The sequence below is a fragment of the Battus philenor genome, unplaced genomic scaffold (assembly GCF_028537555.1).
Source record: "Battus philenor isolate CCGP_79_NKW_IND1 unplaced genomic scaffold, ilBatPhil1.0.hap1 SCAF_13, whole genome shotgun sequence".
NCBI lineage: Eukaryota > Metazoa > Arthropoda > Insecta > Lepidoptera > Papilionidae > Battus > Battus philenor.
Window position 1 is genome coordinate 8,392,497 of NW_027181675.1, and position 15,360 is coordinate 8,407,856.

The following is a 15,360-nucleotide window of genomic DNA, read 5'->3' on the forward strand; positions in this document are numbered from 1 at the left end:
AGGCGAGGAAAGAAAGAAGGTATAAAAGAGCGAAAAGGACGAAAGTAAAGAATGGAAGATATTGTGATGCGTGGAAGAGAGTGATTAATAAAGAAAATACTGAAAAAATTATTGAATAATAAAGTTCCTGATCCCAATAAGTTAGGGGTACGAGAGGCCCCCAATGGCAGAGGCCATAAAAAAATCCGATATATAATGAAAGAAAGTGTAACAATTTTCAAAAAAAAAAGTGTAACAATTTTCAAAACCAATGGTTAGAATAATGCTTAATTTAAAAAGTTAGATCAAGACTAAATAGAGTAGGTACTTACTCATTGCGTTATTTTTGTTACGTTTATTCAAATCTTATCAACATTTGTTAAATAAGTGTGTTACGTTGTGTATATTAATCCATTTTAATATTAACTAGCTGCTATTTTTATCATTTTTTTTATATATGCTGTCGAGTGTATTATTTCTGAAAATCTAAATTAGACTGGTAAGTTTAATAGACAAGAGACGATTTCAAGAAGTAAGAGGCTTTTGGTAAACTTTGTTATAAAGATTTTAATTTTTTTTGGCTACAAAACAATAATTTTTCAGTATATTATTAAAATGTATAATTTTAAAACTTTTTGAAATACTTTTTATATTAGTATTGATTTGGCTGTACGACTGCATTTTTGCAGCTTTTAGTTTATAGAAAAAAATCATTAAATGTCAGATTCCTCAATAACATTCTGTTTATTAAATTACCAATATTTTTAAACTTTAATAATGGGAAAAACATCTAAAGACAAAAGGGATATCTATTACAGGTTAGCCAAAGAAGAAGGCTGGCGAGCCCGAAGTGCATTTAAGTTATTACAAATCAATGAAGAATACGATATATTTAATGGTGTATTGAGAGCAGTTGATCTTTGTGCAGCGCCTGGTAGTTGGAGCCAAGTGTTGACAAAAAAATTAAGAGAAAATGCTGTCAATAATGAGGATGTAAAAATTGTTGCTGTAGACTTGCAAGCTATGGCTGCTCTACCTGGAGTGAAGCAAATCCAAGGTGATATTACTAAACTGAGTACAGCTCACGAAATCATTAAGGAATTTGAAGGTTCACAGGCAGATTTAGTTGTGTGTGATGGAGCGCCAGATGTGACTGGATTACATGATATTGATGAGTATGTTCAGTCTCAGCTTCTTCTGGCTGCATTAAATATTACAACACATGTATTAAAAACAGGGGGGGTGTTTGTCGCCAAAATCTTTAGAGGAAAAGATGTTACACTTTTATACTCTCAATTAAAGCAATTTTTTGAATTGGTCACAGTCTCAAAACCAAGGAGTTCAAGAAATTCTAGTATTGAAGCTTTTGTTGTCTGTCAAAACTATAAGCCACCTGCAGGTTTTGTACCAACCATGATTAATCCACTTTTGGATCATAAATATTGTGATTTTAATGAATTAACTGGTCCTAACAGATTTATTGTCCCTTTTAATGTTTGTGGTGATTTAAGTGCTTATGATTCAGACACATCTTATCCGTTACTTCTTGAAGGACAGACAACATATGAATATAAAGACCCTGTGCAAGGACCCATTAATCCTCCTTATAAAGAAATTCTTGAAAAAAGTAAAAACTTGCAAATATAAAATGTTAATATTTTTTTGTTTTTATTGCACCTATATAATTATTACCTATCTTTCTTACCTTTAAATAATTTAGTTATTTTAAATCAATTTCTATACAATATTTGATTAACTAACTTTTTCTATTATATTATAACTGAAACATTTATATGGTAATGAATTGTGGTTGGTGGTGAAAAATTAATATTTTTAAAGTAGCAGCAAAGTTTGATTGATATGGTGTATATGACATATAACAGACTATATAATTGTGTACTATTCATAATTATGATATAACAATGGCAGCAATATTCTCACAGTTAGCATCTGAAGTCAAATCAGCAGTTTAATTTGAATGTGCATAAATAATTTTAGTCTAAAAAATATTGTGGCTACAAGGCCTTTTATTTTGCACCATATTTCCTCACTTCTTGAAACATTGTCTCATAATTTCAGTAGCATTACTAGTTGTAGAATTTAATTTTAAGAGCTAACAATAATAATTTAACTATAAAATGAACACATGTGGTTGAAGAAACATCTGCATGGTATACCCATGTGTAATTTAGATGATATTGTGAATTTACAGGCTTACTTTTTTTTAGGAGCAAGTATATTTGCATTTTTTTTTATTGTACAGAATTAAAGAAGTTTTTGGTATATTACACAACATCAATTAAAGTAGTCTATTTATAATACAAGTTTAGTTTTGATATAAAAGAAGCATAATTTCGAATCATAAGACTTATATGAATTCTTTTTATGTTTATTAATTAAAAGAAAATGTTAAACATAATAACATTAACTATTGTCGACTTATCTTCTGATGGTTAAGTAATTCATAAATATAACTAAATTGTGCTGGTAAACTGCCAGTAAGAATTTTTTATTAAAATCATTGTTTTATAACATTTTTAACATAATGAAACACATAAATCTTTATCTTTTGTTTAGATATTCTCATTATTGCTTATAGTTACATATCCTAGTGTAACCACATCTAACAAATTAATTGTAGCACAAAATTTTACTTGACCAATTTTTATTGTAACCGCTTAAATATTCTCATCAAGGATTTGCGTGAATTTCTATTCAACCACTTCTGCAAATATACATAGACTACTAGTATTTATTTTGTAATTAGTACTGCTCTTATTAACTATCAGTACACAAGTTCAGGAATGGCATAGATTTGGACCATCACGTGTTTCCATTGTAGGCAGATAGATGGCACACATCTTTTGAAATTCTGTCTTCATTCTTAGTTCGTTTTCCTCTATTGTTAGAAATTGCAATGATACACACATATTTTGTCCGGGAACCAATATATGTATTAAAGATCGTAAACAGCAGCTCCTGTCTGTTAGACACATATCCTTTATATTTTAAATGTTTGTCAAAATAATGTACATAATTTGTGTAAGAATATTAACTATAGTAATTATTTGGACAAAGTAAAAAATTAAAATCTTTGCATGATTACAATATTTCATTACCGTTTCTTTAAAAAATATTAATTGAACTTTGGTAGTGCGCCCAAGAGCGGTTTTCCTTTTCATCTGCAAAACAATTCCAATTTTTTTAAAAAAAATTCCTTTTGTTGCCAGAATAGCTTTCATAATGTGAACAATTTTAATTTTACCAAAAATTTAAACATGTACTGGTTTCTGCAAATATTCATATTATTAAAAAAGAATAAATGTATAGCGTTAAATTATGAAAACTAACGACAAAAATATATTTTTAGAAAATAATTAAAAATATTGCCTAATACCAAAAAGGTGTAAAACATTTAAGATTATGAAATTGCGTCATGTTAAATATTCTTCACGAACTGTATATTTAGCACAGCTTATATTATTGTTTTGTAAACTACTACGAAGCACAAACATGCATGTAAATACCTATTCTATTAGGTTTTTTGTTTTACTTTTTGTTGGTTACACAAGAAAATATTCATTAAGCTTCCGAGAATGTAGCAAGAAAAAACAATTTTTACACTTTTCTATAGGGATACAAATAGTTTACAAACTTACTGGTCTTTTATAATTATCCTTTAGTTATTTATTACTACTTAAATTATAACCTAAAAAATTCTGTTACCAGTAAACTTTTTTGTTCTGTATTAAAAATTTCCCCCAAGGGTAATTTTCTTTCGGTTAGCAGCACAAAGTGATGATTTTGTAATAGGCATGGATGAAGGAATATACTATAATGTATAGGAATATATAAGTTTATTATTTATCCAAGGTAATAGGACATTTTAGATTGGGTTAGCATAATAAATTGATTTGATGAAGAGATTATTTATGTACGGTATGAAAAAACGAACAGATTAATATAATCTGAACCCGGAAGGAGAAAAGTCAGAACGCACTTGTTAGTAGCAGTAGGATTAATGATTTCAGAATGAATTGACAACACTATGTTGTGTTCTAAAATGTGATTGTTTGAAAACTGAAATTATTCATGTAATATAACATGATTTTTTTTGTTTGAGTATACATGTATAAAATATAACTTAAAAATTAATGACCATTTATGTTCTAAGAGTTATGCAAAAATTACTAGAATTTTAATAACTAGAGAGTTTGACACAAAATTAAAAACACTTCAGATGTGTTGATAGCATGTATTGTGTTGATATATGTGAACATTTCCTTTTCGTACTGGCATTTAGAGAGCTTAAGTATTTTTTTTTCAAAGATGTTCCTTAGAATGTAATCCCTCATTTTAATCAAATATTTTCATGGGTTAGGAATCTTCAAAATTTTTGTTAAATAATCTAAATTCTTGTTAAATTATTTAAATTTTTTGTTAAGTAGCTTAATATTATTGTTAAGTTTTTGAAAAAAAAAGCATCAAAATGAAGAAATTTAAGATGCCTACTGTTCAACAATTTCTAGCGAAAAAGGCAAGTTGTTTTTTATTCAATTTCTATGTTTCCTCTTTTATTTCCTTAAGAAATACAAGAAACTAAATGCTAGCAATAGTAAAATTATATTATAACGTCACTGACGCAGTTTTTATAATAGCGTTAGTCCAGTCAGGATATTGCTAATTCGTTTTGACTATGTATAGTTTTTTGATTTACATGAAATAGTGTCTATCATTGATTGATGTCTCTATCTTTGATTTTTGATAAAACTACATTTTAAATCTTAATAGCTGCATTTGTATTGAAGTATAAGTTTCACGTACATGTCACGTCCCGTCACGTTAGTATCACAAATAAAAGCAGCTTTATTGTGATCATTTACAGACTATTTACGGTCCTAAGAAAGATCCAGTATGGGTTTATCTGGAACGGGAAATGAGAGATAATATTAACAAGAAACCTTATAATGAATTAGTCGGTTCGTGGTTAAAATTCCTAAGAGATTTAAAGTATTACCAGCACCGAGAAGGTAACCTTTGCGCATTTTGCTGTTTAAACATATTTAAATACTATAATCAAAATACAATTACATTCGAATTCTAATCAGATACCACAGTTTGCCAACTATCTGGCAATTAGCGCTTCAAGATTTAATCTAATCTTGATCATAAGTATCATAATTATAATTTCAATTATGAAACGTCTATTTCTAGACATGTACCTTCTCCATAGACTTCCAATGGAACCAGTAGAAAGCTACCCTATATCGTGTCTTTCGAGGAATATAAAAAGATCCTCGGTTAAAGTCACTTTGGAAGTCTTACGCTGCGCTTGCCAGCCAGTATCTGGTTATATTCAATGCAGAATCTTAAACTCCCGTGGACATTTGTTCTGCGTGCTTTGTCCCCTACCCATTGCGACTCTAACTTGCCATTACGCTGGGCTAAGTCTGATACTTTTGTGTATCGACGGATTTTTCCATTACTGCATCCATCTCGTAGTAAGATCCCCGCGGCTCGTTGAGCAATTGTGAACATGCCAATGAGACCCGAAGTGAGAAACCTTTTCAGTATCGAAGACGTGACTGGCAATACACATTGATCGTAGACCTTCGTCATATGATGGCACTAAAGGGATTTAAGATGAGAAGATGTCTCGTAGTACCCCCGCGCACTACCAAACCGAGTTGAATCGGACGATTGACGACTGATTCCCAAAGTTGGGCTTAATTAGTATCATAAATAATCTGTAGATTTTAGCAAGGTCTTGCAAAGCTTTCGTTCAAAAATTAATTAATGTTTGATTTTACCTAGCCGTGAAAAACCTTAAGAGACTACAATCTGAAGCCGGACCTGCTTGGTATTTTGAGTTGTCAGATTTTCAAAAGAAAATTTTGGACGATTTAAAGACAAATATTCATCAAGATTTAATTGAGGATTTACCTGTACGCACAAGAAAGGCTTTGTCGGATCTCGGTGTAACTATAAAAATACCAAAACTTATGCTAATGAATGCTATGAAGAATTGTATAAATGACCCGGGGATATTTATTTGGGACTTGTACACTTCTTATTACAAGATGTCGCCAAGCAAACTACGTGGAGGTAAGCTTCAAGAGAATGTAAAAGTTATGGTAATACTGTAATCGTCGATATATATATATATATAAAAAATTAAAAACAACGGAGTTAATAAATAAATTTTTTTTCGCAGAGTACGACATCAACTCAATGATTCTCATGTCATGTTTGGTATTTATTGATTTAAAAGAATGTGTCGAGAGACTGGAGAAGTTAACAGAGTCGAATGTAAAAGAGGAGATAATTCCGAAAAAAAGTGTGTATATGATACATATTATTGGCAGTTTCTCTGTTTTATATATATATATATATATATATATATATATATATATATTTATATATTTGCGTCGCGGTATTTCGGTAACAATATGGTTACCTTTTACAGAACCGCCGAGGAATTTCAAACCGAACGTAAGGTACGGTGAATACCTTGAAACTAATTATGTACCACCATACAGTAAATATTCAGCAGAGAAGAAGGATTCCAAACCTAAACCCCTAGGAAATAGAGTGCGATTGCGATCACAAGCTGTAAGGAATTGTTTTATTTTTTATCAACTTTGTTTTCGTGTACTTTTAAATGCGGATCCATCATTAAATATAGTCTAATTTCAATTTCTTTTACTTACAAATAATAGTGACAAAAGCATGTTTTTGGTTTGATTTGTTATTATACTGTTTCGAGGTGCACGCTTAGGATTATACTATGGTCCTGAAACTGCTGTGCCGCGCCTTAGGTTTTCGTACAGCAAGACGTGAGGTGGGATGGGGAGTGGGTATCGGCCGCTCAGTTGCGTCGATACACATATACATCGTGTGATTACCGATTCGTTAAAATATTGTGGATCAATAGGAGTCCTGTTATAAGTTCCAATGTTGAATAAATGAATTCAGTCTTTATCTATAACACTTAAATAATGTATTATATTTAAATTGAAATAAAGTGTAAAATTTTTACTGACTTAATGTACAATATATTGTTTCAGAGCTATGAAAGGCTTTGTGAAGATTCTCACTTCGTAAGTAAACTATTACTTGATTATCAAATAAATTAATTTTATATTAAATTTATTTTCTAATTGCAGCTCGAAAAACGGAAAGAGAGAAACAAGAAAGAGAAACCAGTGGAACGTGTGTGTACTTATAAGTTTTGGGAACCACCGTGTACTTTACGTAAGTATATACAATATTAAAATCATTATGATATGATTTTATGGTATATTTCCCTTTTGCTTTTGGAACATAATGAAGAAAGTTGAGGCAACGATATGAAGTTAGGTTAGGTTAGGTTAGAATTATTTAAAATGTAACCTTTGTGAAGTAAACCGCATGGCAGATCATTGCTGATAGCGACAAAATTATATGGCTGTTTATAGAAAAATATTATTAATAATTCCCACAGTCGTTCAGTGCATCGAATGGTACGCTGTGACGTTTGTCAATTAGATGTCCGGTTGCGAAGGCTTTACCGCAAGTAGTCCTTGCGGCTGTGTTCTTGAAAGCGAATCTCATGTGCGTGCGTCGGTCAGATCTCAAGGGATACCAATTGTGCGATATGTGTAGCATTTCTTCATTACATTGAGGCAGCTTTAACGCAGTGGCGTACCTAGAACTTTTGCCGCCCGGGGCGATCTCCAGTTTGCCGCCCTTTCTATTATATGTCAATCAAATAGGTGTTTATGATTTAAAAAAATATTGATATATCACTTCAAAGTAATCATATAAACTTTTCATCTTTAACATTTATAAACTGACATCAAAAATTTATAGTTAGGAAAAATTGCCGAACAAAGTCGTAAAGATCCTTTTACGAATTCAACGAATTTTATGAATACAATAAAATAAAAATATTATCTTGTTCTTGAATTAGAATCCAAAATTTACACTAAAATGCATTTATATACACCGAGGAATAATATTCGAAATCATAAAGTTAATCATAATTTATATAAATCAAATATTAAACTTATAATAATCATTTAACATACAAGAAAGAAAATAAATTTGAAATGAAAAAGTTGCTTTTTACAACTATAAGTAAATTTAAAAAATGCCGCCCCAAGCTAAGTGCCGCCCGGTGCGGACCGCACCCACCGCCCCCCCCTAGGTACGCCACTGCTTTAACGTCAAAAATATAAAATGAATAAGGTAAAGTTAGTATAATCGCTTACAGGTAACAGTGACCCGAAACTAATTGCATATTTGAACAAATTGAAAATGTTGAAGAAGAAAGCCAAAGCTAGGTTTACGGCGCCTTCCGCGAACGCGCAGTATCACGTTGGCGGCGTAGTATTTTGCGGCGGGAAACCGCATTATGCCCTTAATAGTAAGTTTTTACTAATTCCTTTTAATGGTATACAATAATAATACTTTCTTAAATCCTTATAAAGGAACCTGAGAATCCTGAGGAAGGACGAAATTTGTGTTTCTTCTTCTTAAATGTTTTTCACAGAAGCAAGGATTCGAAAATATTTTCGTTCCAAAAACTAATTTAAAATAAAATATTTAAAATTACGTTACCGAAATTTATTTTATAAATGTTTATCTAGCTTTGAGAACTAAAAAGAATAAATTTTCCCTACGCCGTATCACTCATTACTTAGTAACCATTTTTGGAAAATTTGTCGCACACTATATTGCACCATTTGTGCGGTCTTCGGCGGTGTTTATTACTTTAATTATAATCGTGTGATTAAAATGGAAGTTATTACTAATACAAAATTATTATAATCCATATATAGTAATATAAAAACCTGATGAAAAAAGTCTCAAAATTATACAACAAACAAAATGCATAAACGTATGTTTTTGTATAATGGTATCGCTTCAAAATATAATATTTGATTTCTTTTATTTAAGATGTTTGTTTGCTACCAACTGGATTTATACCGATTAATGGTGGAGTGGTCACGTTTGGGAGTAACTCTGTTTTTAATTTACAAGGCTATTGGAAATTTCCAAAGGATGTGAAGGAACATTGCGATGACATGTGTGATTGTCTAGAGAAATGGTAAAGCACTATCAGAGCAAACGACATTAATCGTAAATAACCAATTTGTCAATAGTATAATTTTACTTATTTTTTTGCAGGGAAAGTCAGGTCTTGGAATATCTTGGAGAATCCAAGTGTAAATGCGGTCACTTGTATGATTATTTTAACGAAGGTAAGATGATAGAGAAATATTTCTACCAGCCCACGAAACATGGGCCTTATTGGATGGATTACGCTAAAATATACCAAATGGATCCGACGGAAGACTTTATTAAGGATACGTTACAGGAAGCTCTCAAATCAGAAAGTACTGTAAGTATTTTACTAGCTTATTTTTAATTTGTGCTGTAAGAACTGAATAATATTGCTTTTCATTATCATGATCATGACAGCCGATAGCCGACCACTGTAAGACAAAGGTATCTTGCAAAAATCGCCACAACGACCGGTCTTGCGCTGCCCGTGTCCGTGACCTTGGATATGTGTGACTCAGTCCATCTAGTGATGGGCCTACCAACGCCGCGTCTATCGACTCGCGGTCGCCACTCGAGAATATTTCAGCCAAAACGACCGTCGATTGCACGAGCGATGTGCGCCTCTCACTGCTACTTCAGACGAGTTTTTGTTCGAACTACGTCGGTGACCTTGATTCATCTGTGTATCTCATTTCTCCTTCTTTCTAATAATATTCATTTTTTTGTCAAAATTACAGTTTACTGCCTCTACGCCTACTATAGTAGCCTCAGGACTGAAAGAGAAGGAATTGCTTGCGGTATGTACTGTTCCCTTTAAAGGATTAATAGAATGAATGAAAATGCGCATCCAACCATAGGCTACCTGCTCAGCCCTTTTCAAATCCAAAGGATTGTTTTAATATTTATTGAGGCGGAAGAAGGAGCATAGTTTAAGACTAAGTTACAAGCGAAGAACAATAAGGTTGATACGAATCTGCCTTTTCGCCTTCAGAAGCGCGTCCGAAAAATACGTCCTCCCCAACCAGGAATGTCACTGTAAATTTTCGCGGCGAAGGAGCTTAGTAAGAGATGTTATTATTATTATTTGTGGCGATATCATAATTAGCAGCTTTTTTAATGTACACTAGCGCCACGTGATTTATTTCATTTATATAACGGAATTTTCTCAATTCTCTGGAGAAAAAAATAAGAGAATTGTCGATATAAATATACAATCTTGTATGAATAAGAAAATTAATAATTCTAAAAAAATAGCTATGTACATATGGTTAGCGTTAGAAGTAAAGGAAACTTGTTACATCAATCTCGACGCGGTTTTACGTTACATACCGTTGAATTGTCATGTAATAAATTTTAAAAACCTTTTTAATGATACCGTGTTAAGGGATTTAAGTGATAATAGAACTTGGGAATGATTCACTAAGTGTTAAGAATATCGTGAAAGCTTAATAACCTGTCTGAATTTGTAAAGATTTTCTAAAAATTAGTGCGCTTTTCAAACCTCCGTGGATGGAATGGCATTATATTCACTCATTTTTTTATAATCGTCATTTATGTTAGTTCGTAACGCGTCACCTAATGAAAAAAAACGAGTTTAACTAGCTGGGTTTGTAATTTTTTTGATGATTGTATTTTAAAAAATTCCCTTAAATTAAAACAATTTATTTCTAAGCATCTATCTTTATTGTAAAAATACTCTGAAATAGAGTGATATGCCTTTTGAACAGAGGCTGTGCCTTATAAATGTCTTGAATTTACAAAGAGACAAATTTATCGCATCGTTTGGTAGTTGTATTATACATTGCCCTACGAATAGTGAGGCATTTTTAAGGAGCCTAGTAGCGCGAGTACAGAAAGTTTATTTTTATTGCTTAGAATACGTTGAAGAAAGTCTTAAATTTACATTGAATTTTATGTACATTAGTTTGATTGTAGTTTCTCTTAAATTCGGCTCTTCTGGCGTTTTGTACTACTAAACTGGGACATATATATATAATATAACACAACAAAACATATTCTTTTTAATTTACAGGCCTTTTTAGCTGATCTCTCTGATTCACCTCTCATCATTCCACATTTACCGCAAGCGAATTTGTTAAGTAATTTACAAGAATGGGTCCGTAAACGGGTCAAAGGAAAAATGACTCCATCTTTACATAGTAAGCTGAATTGTTGTCGAAGTTTTTAATATTTAGTTACATAGTTGAACATTATCTCATATTATATATTACTTTCAAATATTTTCGTTAATCCTATAAATTAGCAAAGTTCTCATCTAAAACTGTAAAATACAATAAAAACTTACGAAGGTCACTAGTAAATTAGGTTAACATTGCCGTCTTTTTGAAAGATAGTACGTGTCCTTCTACTGTGAAGACTTTTTAATGGAAATAATAATTGTTATTTTGGTACATTTTCTAACTTGTTCTTGCTAAATATCATTGTTTCTTACCCTACAATACGTCAAATAAAAATTAAGAATTATAGAGAAAAAATACAAGGATTCCTTTTTAAGTATTAGCTTCCCCGAAAATCTTCGTATTGACGAAATGTAGAGATAATATTCAAAAATTTTTAAAGTACCTCTCATTAATTCATATTTTCTTTGAATGTGCACAAAGATTGACAGAGACACGCAGCTTGTTTTAAAACTTTTTCATTTCACTCTGATCTTTCTATCCTGCTCTAAACAATTTGTGAAAGGCCCGAAAAGAGTACTCAAATGGCCAAATGTATCTCTCGGGGCCCATTTTCTCAACCCCGTACGCTAAGTTAACTATTACTTGCCTATTTCCAGTAGTTTAACCGTGTTACCAATATAAATAATATGAGATGGGAGCTTTCATCCCAGTAAACATGCTTTTGCATGCAGTTAGATTACTGGGAATTCCGAACACAGTAGACTTACCCGTGAAACCCAGTATAGTAAGTCGTTAGGAATTGAAACGTCAAACTTATGCTCACTAACATATTAGGGGGACCGGAAAGTAAGGTCACTTTTAGTTAAATTCACACGACTACATTTTTGACAAGTTTTTATTTCTTATCAACAATAAATGCACCTTCGTTATCAACAACCTTTTGCTATTTAGTATACAAATTTTCAACGCCGGAGCGGTAAAAATCAATCGTTTTTTATGTAAAAATATGTGGACAGACACATTACTTTCGGGTCCCCCTAATATAAATCAATGCAGTATTTTGTGCTTAACGTTTTGTCATACAAGCAAATCTTTTCATAGATACAAACTATTTGCTGAATAATCTATAATAATGGTAATTGTTTGAAATTACAGAGCGTTTATTGCTACAGTCCCAACGCAGGTGGCTTCATCTCAAACACATCGATTTTAGAGCGCGTGCCTATACCATTCCGTTCACGTTGAAACAATTACATAACATGACTTGGGCTCATCGGAATTTAGTGCAAAAATTGGTAAATTATCAACATGATATTTTTAATAAATAGATAATGCACGAGACCGGTGATTGTGGCGTTCTTTGGAAAAGGTCTAAGTGTTGTGGGTGTTAATCGGCTGACATGAATGAAACATATTTTGCATAAGTCGTCTCAACGAACAATCATCGATTTTTTGCACTTGTTGATTGGTTATTTTGATATATTTGATTTTGAAGTGCTCAAATAATGATTATAAATTTTGTCCGTTTATTCAGGACAAAAGGGCAAATATATAGTAGTTTATCCGTATATCACCATCCTTTTAGCTTAAGAACGTCCATAGACATAAAAATAAATTTCCAATAAAACCAGTTTGAATCGGTCAAAGTGGCATTATTCGACGACCTTACGATCATTCGTCCGCCTTATGGGTGGACGTTCTACGCTGCGTTTGCCGGTCTTTTGTCTATAGTCCAGAACCTTAAGGCCCCAGCAGCAATGTCCGTTATTTTCGTTCGTATAAAACAAACCAAATTTAAAATAGTTTACATAGGATTTTTTTCCCTTTGAAAATTTTTATTTCGCTTCAAGAAAATGCTTTAACAAATTTTATTGTTTTCAGTTCAAAATATTATTAAATGATTTTGTGACTAGAAATCAATTAAAGCAGCTCGAGCAAACAAGACTTTGGTGGTCCACTACTAAAACTGACGCTTATCCCAACAAAGCTTTTATGTAAGTACCAGCTGCTCTGTCAAACTTCATGTTGACAAAATGTTTTGACCCTTTGCAGTCTTATAAGAAAAAATTAAAAAGTATTCAGAGAGTGATCACTTTGTATTTTTGATTCGTCTTAATTTTTATTGACAAAAAACTTGTTTTAAAGTTTTCAATTTCTTACAATGCATTACTTTAATAATATAATGTGATATTTTAAGGTTTTTAATTAATGTGATAATTTTATAATTCATTTATAATTACTATAATCGGTAAGGGAGAAAGTTTTTTATTTTTTTGCGGTTTTTCCATTCTCTGATCATAAGTAGTATTCAATTCGAATCTAAACAAAAATATTAAAAAAAGAATTAGCCTATATGTTAGTGTTTAGCAATATATTTGACAAAACATTTTTATTAATATAAAGATATATAATAGTTTCACAACAGACAATATGTAAACGAAACATTTGTTTCAGCGATATATTTTTTTCATACATGCCAGGACGTGTTAAGGACGTATTCCTTGTTGATCCTTATAGCGCCCAAAATACTAAAACGCACGGTGCGAAGACATGTCCGATAGAAAGATAATCTATAAAATATAGGTACAGTATTGAATATAAAAAATCAATAAACGCGTCATTAAGGATGTATGTAAGTATCCAGTGTTGTAAAAGTATAATATACGTATCTTTATTATCTCCAGAAAAACTCGTTTGTTTATAAGTTTAATGTATTATTTGGAATGTATCTTAAAAATGTACTTTTTTTAAAAGGTTAATAAAGTGAATTTAATCTATATCTCTTGTCTTATTGTTTAAACGTGGTCATGTTATTATATTCTTCATATTTATTTACAGAATTATAATGATAATATTGTTTAATCAAAAATATTTATTACCGTTTATATTAGATAATATATTATATATATCTCTTAAACTGAATACATATGCCGTCGCCTACACCAAATAAACCCGTAATCGCAAAACTTAAATTTTACAGGAGAAACAAAAAAACGATTTACTTTAATAACTTCCATTATATTCAACCTAAAAAAGTTATTTATGTACCAAACCAAAGCTATTTTTTCTGCATCCATGTATTTTTTTAATTTCTGTTTATATATTCTGGTAATTATCTATGTTATTACGCAAAACAATTTTTTCTGGAATTTAAACGTTTTTGAGTACTGTTCATCACGATGTTATTCATGCGAAATTTCATATTGACTGTCATCAGTAAGGTTGCAATACAATATTACTAGTGTTCATTTCTGCCAACTTCTTTACCGATAATAGTTTCTTAGTTTTTTTTTCGAGTTAGATTGATTTAGTTTGTGATCAATTCTTTAAAATAGATGATGGTAACAAGACGTCACCGTAAATATAAATTTAATAAAAGTAAAAAGTAGCCAGTAATACCCATTACTGTAAACTTTTTGAACATTTTTCCCGTCAATAATATCGTATTCGTACTTACGATTCTACTTGTAATAATTTCGTTCCCAAATCAAATCATAATAATGGTTTATCGTTTGAGCTTCATTAAACTATTTTCGTAAAAGACTATTACTGATTTTTTCGTGGAAAACATTATGGTGGAATAAACTGTTATAAAATTAATCTTTATTTTATATTAGAAAGAATCCCATAAATAATCACAAGTAATTTGGCATAGTGTTACTACCTGTAGATACCGAATTTTACAGAGAATGAACAAGCCCGCAATAGCATAATACGGCATTATTCAGTGGAGACGACGATATATGGGATATCATCTTCTTCTTTGACCTGTATAAATCCACAATAAAATTAAACCAATGCAAGTTGTGTGACTACAAGTGGTGCGCGTGAAGGAGTGACGTTAGGGAAGTTTAGTTTGGCGTTTAATGTTAAGTGGGTGAGAGCACTGCCGCACATATGTATTTCTTTATTCTGGTAGGCACGATCACGTAAATAGATGCATTCAATTTGTCACTTATTTTTATGTTTCATTTACAACACGAGACCTATCAGAAATAAAAAAAAAACAATTGATTGATTTGTCGTTCCACCACAATGATAAAGATTTATAGATTGATTTACCACAATGATTTATAGACACTAAAAGAAAAACACTTTATTCCTTAAACAAGATTCATAATCAAAATTAGAACAAAATTGTAATAATATTTGTACAGAGTTTAAATTTCATTCATAAAATACCAAAATTATG

The 15,360-nt window shown here is 31.2% G+C and overlaps 2 protein-coding genes across 2 annotated transcripts; both read left to right on the top strand.

The window, feature by feature from the left end:
• The first annotated feature begins 709 nt into the window (after positions 1-709).
• Trm7-32 (tRNA methyltransferase 7-32) lies at positions 710-1,642 on the top strand. Its single transcript, XM_068777378.1, has one exon. It carries the CDS (start codon positions 757-759, stop codon positions 1,624-1,626), a length of 870 nt encoding a protein of 289 aa, XP_068633479.1. The 5' UTR covers positions 710-756; the 3' UTR covers positions 1,627-1,642.
• Positions 1,643-4,468: 2,826 nt separating this feature from the next.
• On the top strand, positions 4,469-13,828 carry LOC137933476 (uncharacterized). The gene is made up of 15 exons (XM_068777435.1): positions 4,469-4,516; positions 4,865-5,009; positions 5,794-6,084; positions 6,194-6,316; positions 6,446-6,591; positions 7,047-7,079; positions 7,146-7,233; positions 8,234-8,386; positions 8,920-9,070; positions 9,151-9,364; positions 9,765-9,824; positions 11,060-11,186; positions 12,324-12,463; positions 13,050-13,162; positions 13,623-13,828. The coding sequence occupies exons 1-15, from the start codon at positions 4,469-4,471 to the stop codon at positions 13,735-13,737; spliced, it is 1,947 nt and encodes a 648-aa protein (XP_068633536.1). The 3' UTR covers positions 13,738-13,828.
• The last annotated feature ends 1,532 nt before the right edge of the window (positions 13,829-15,360 follow it).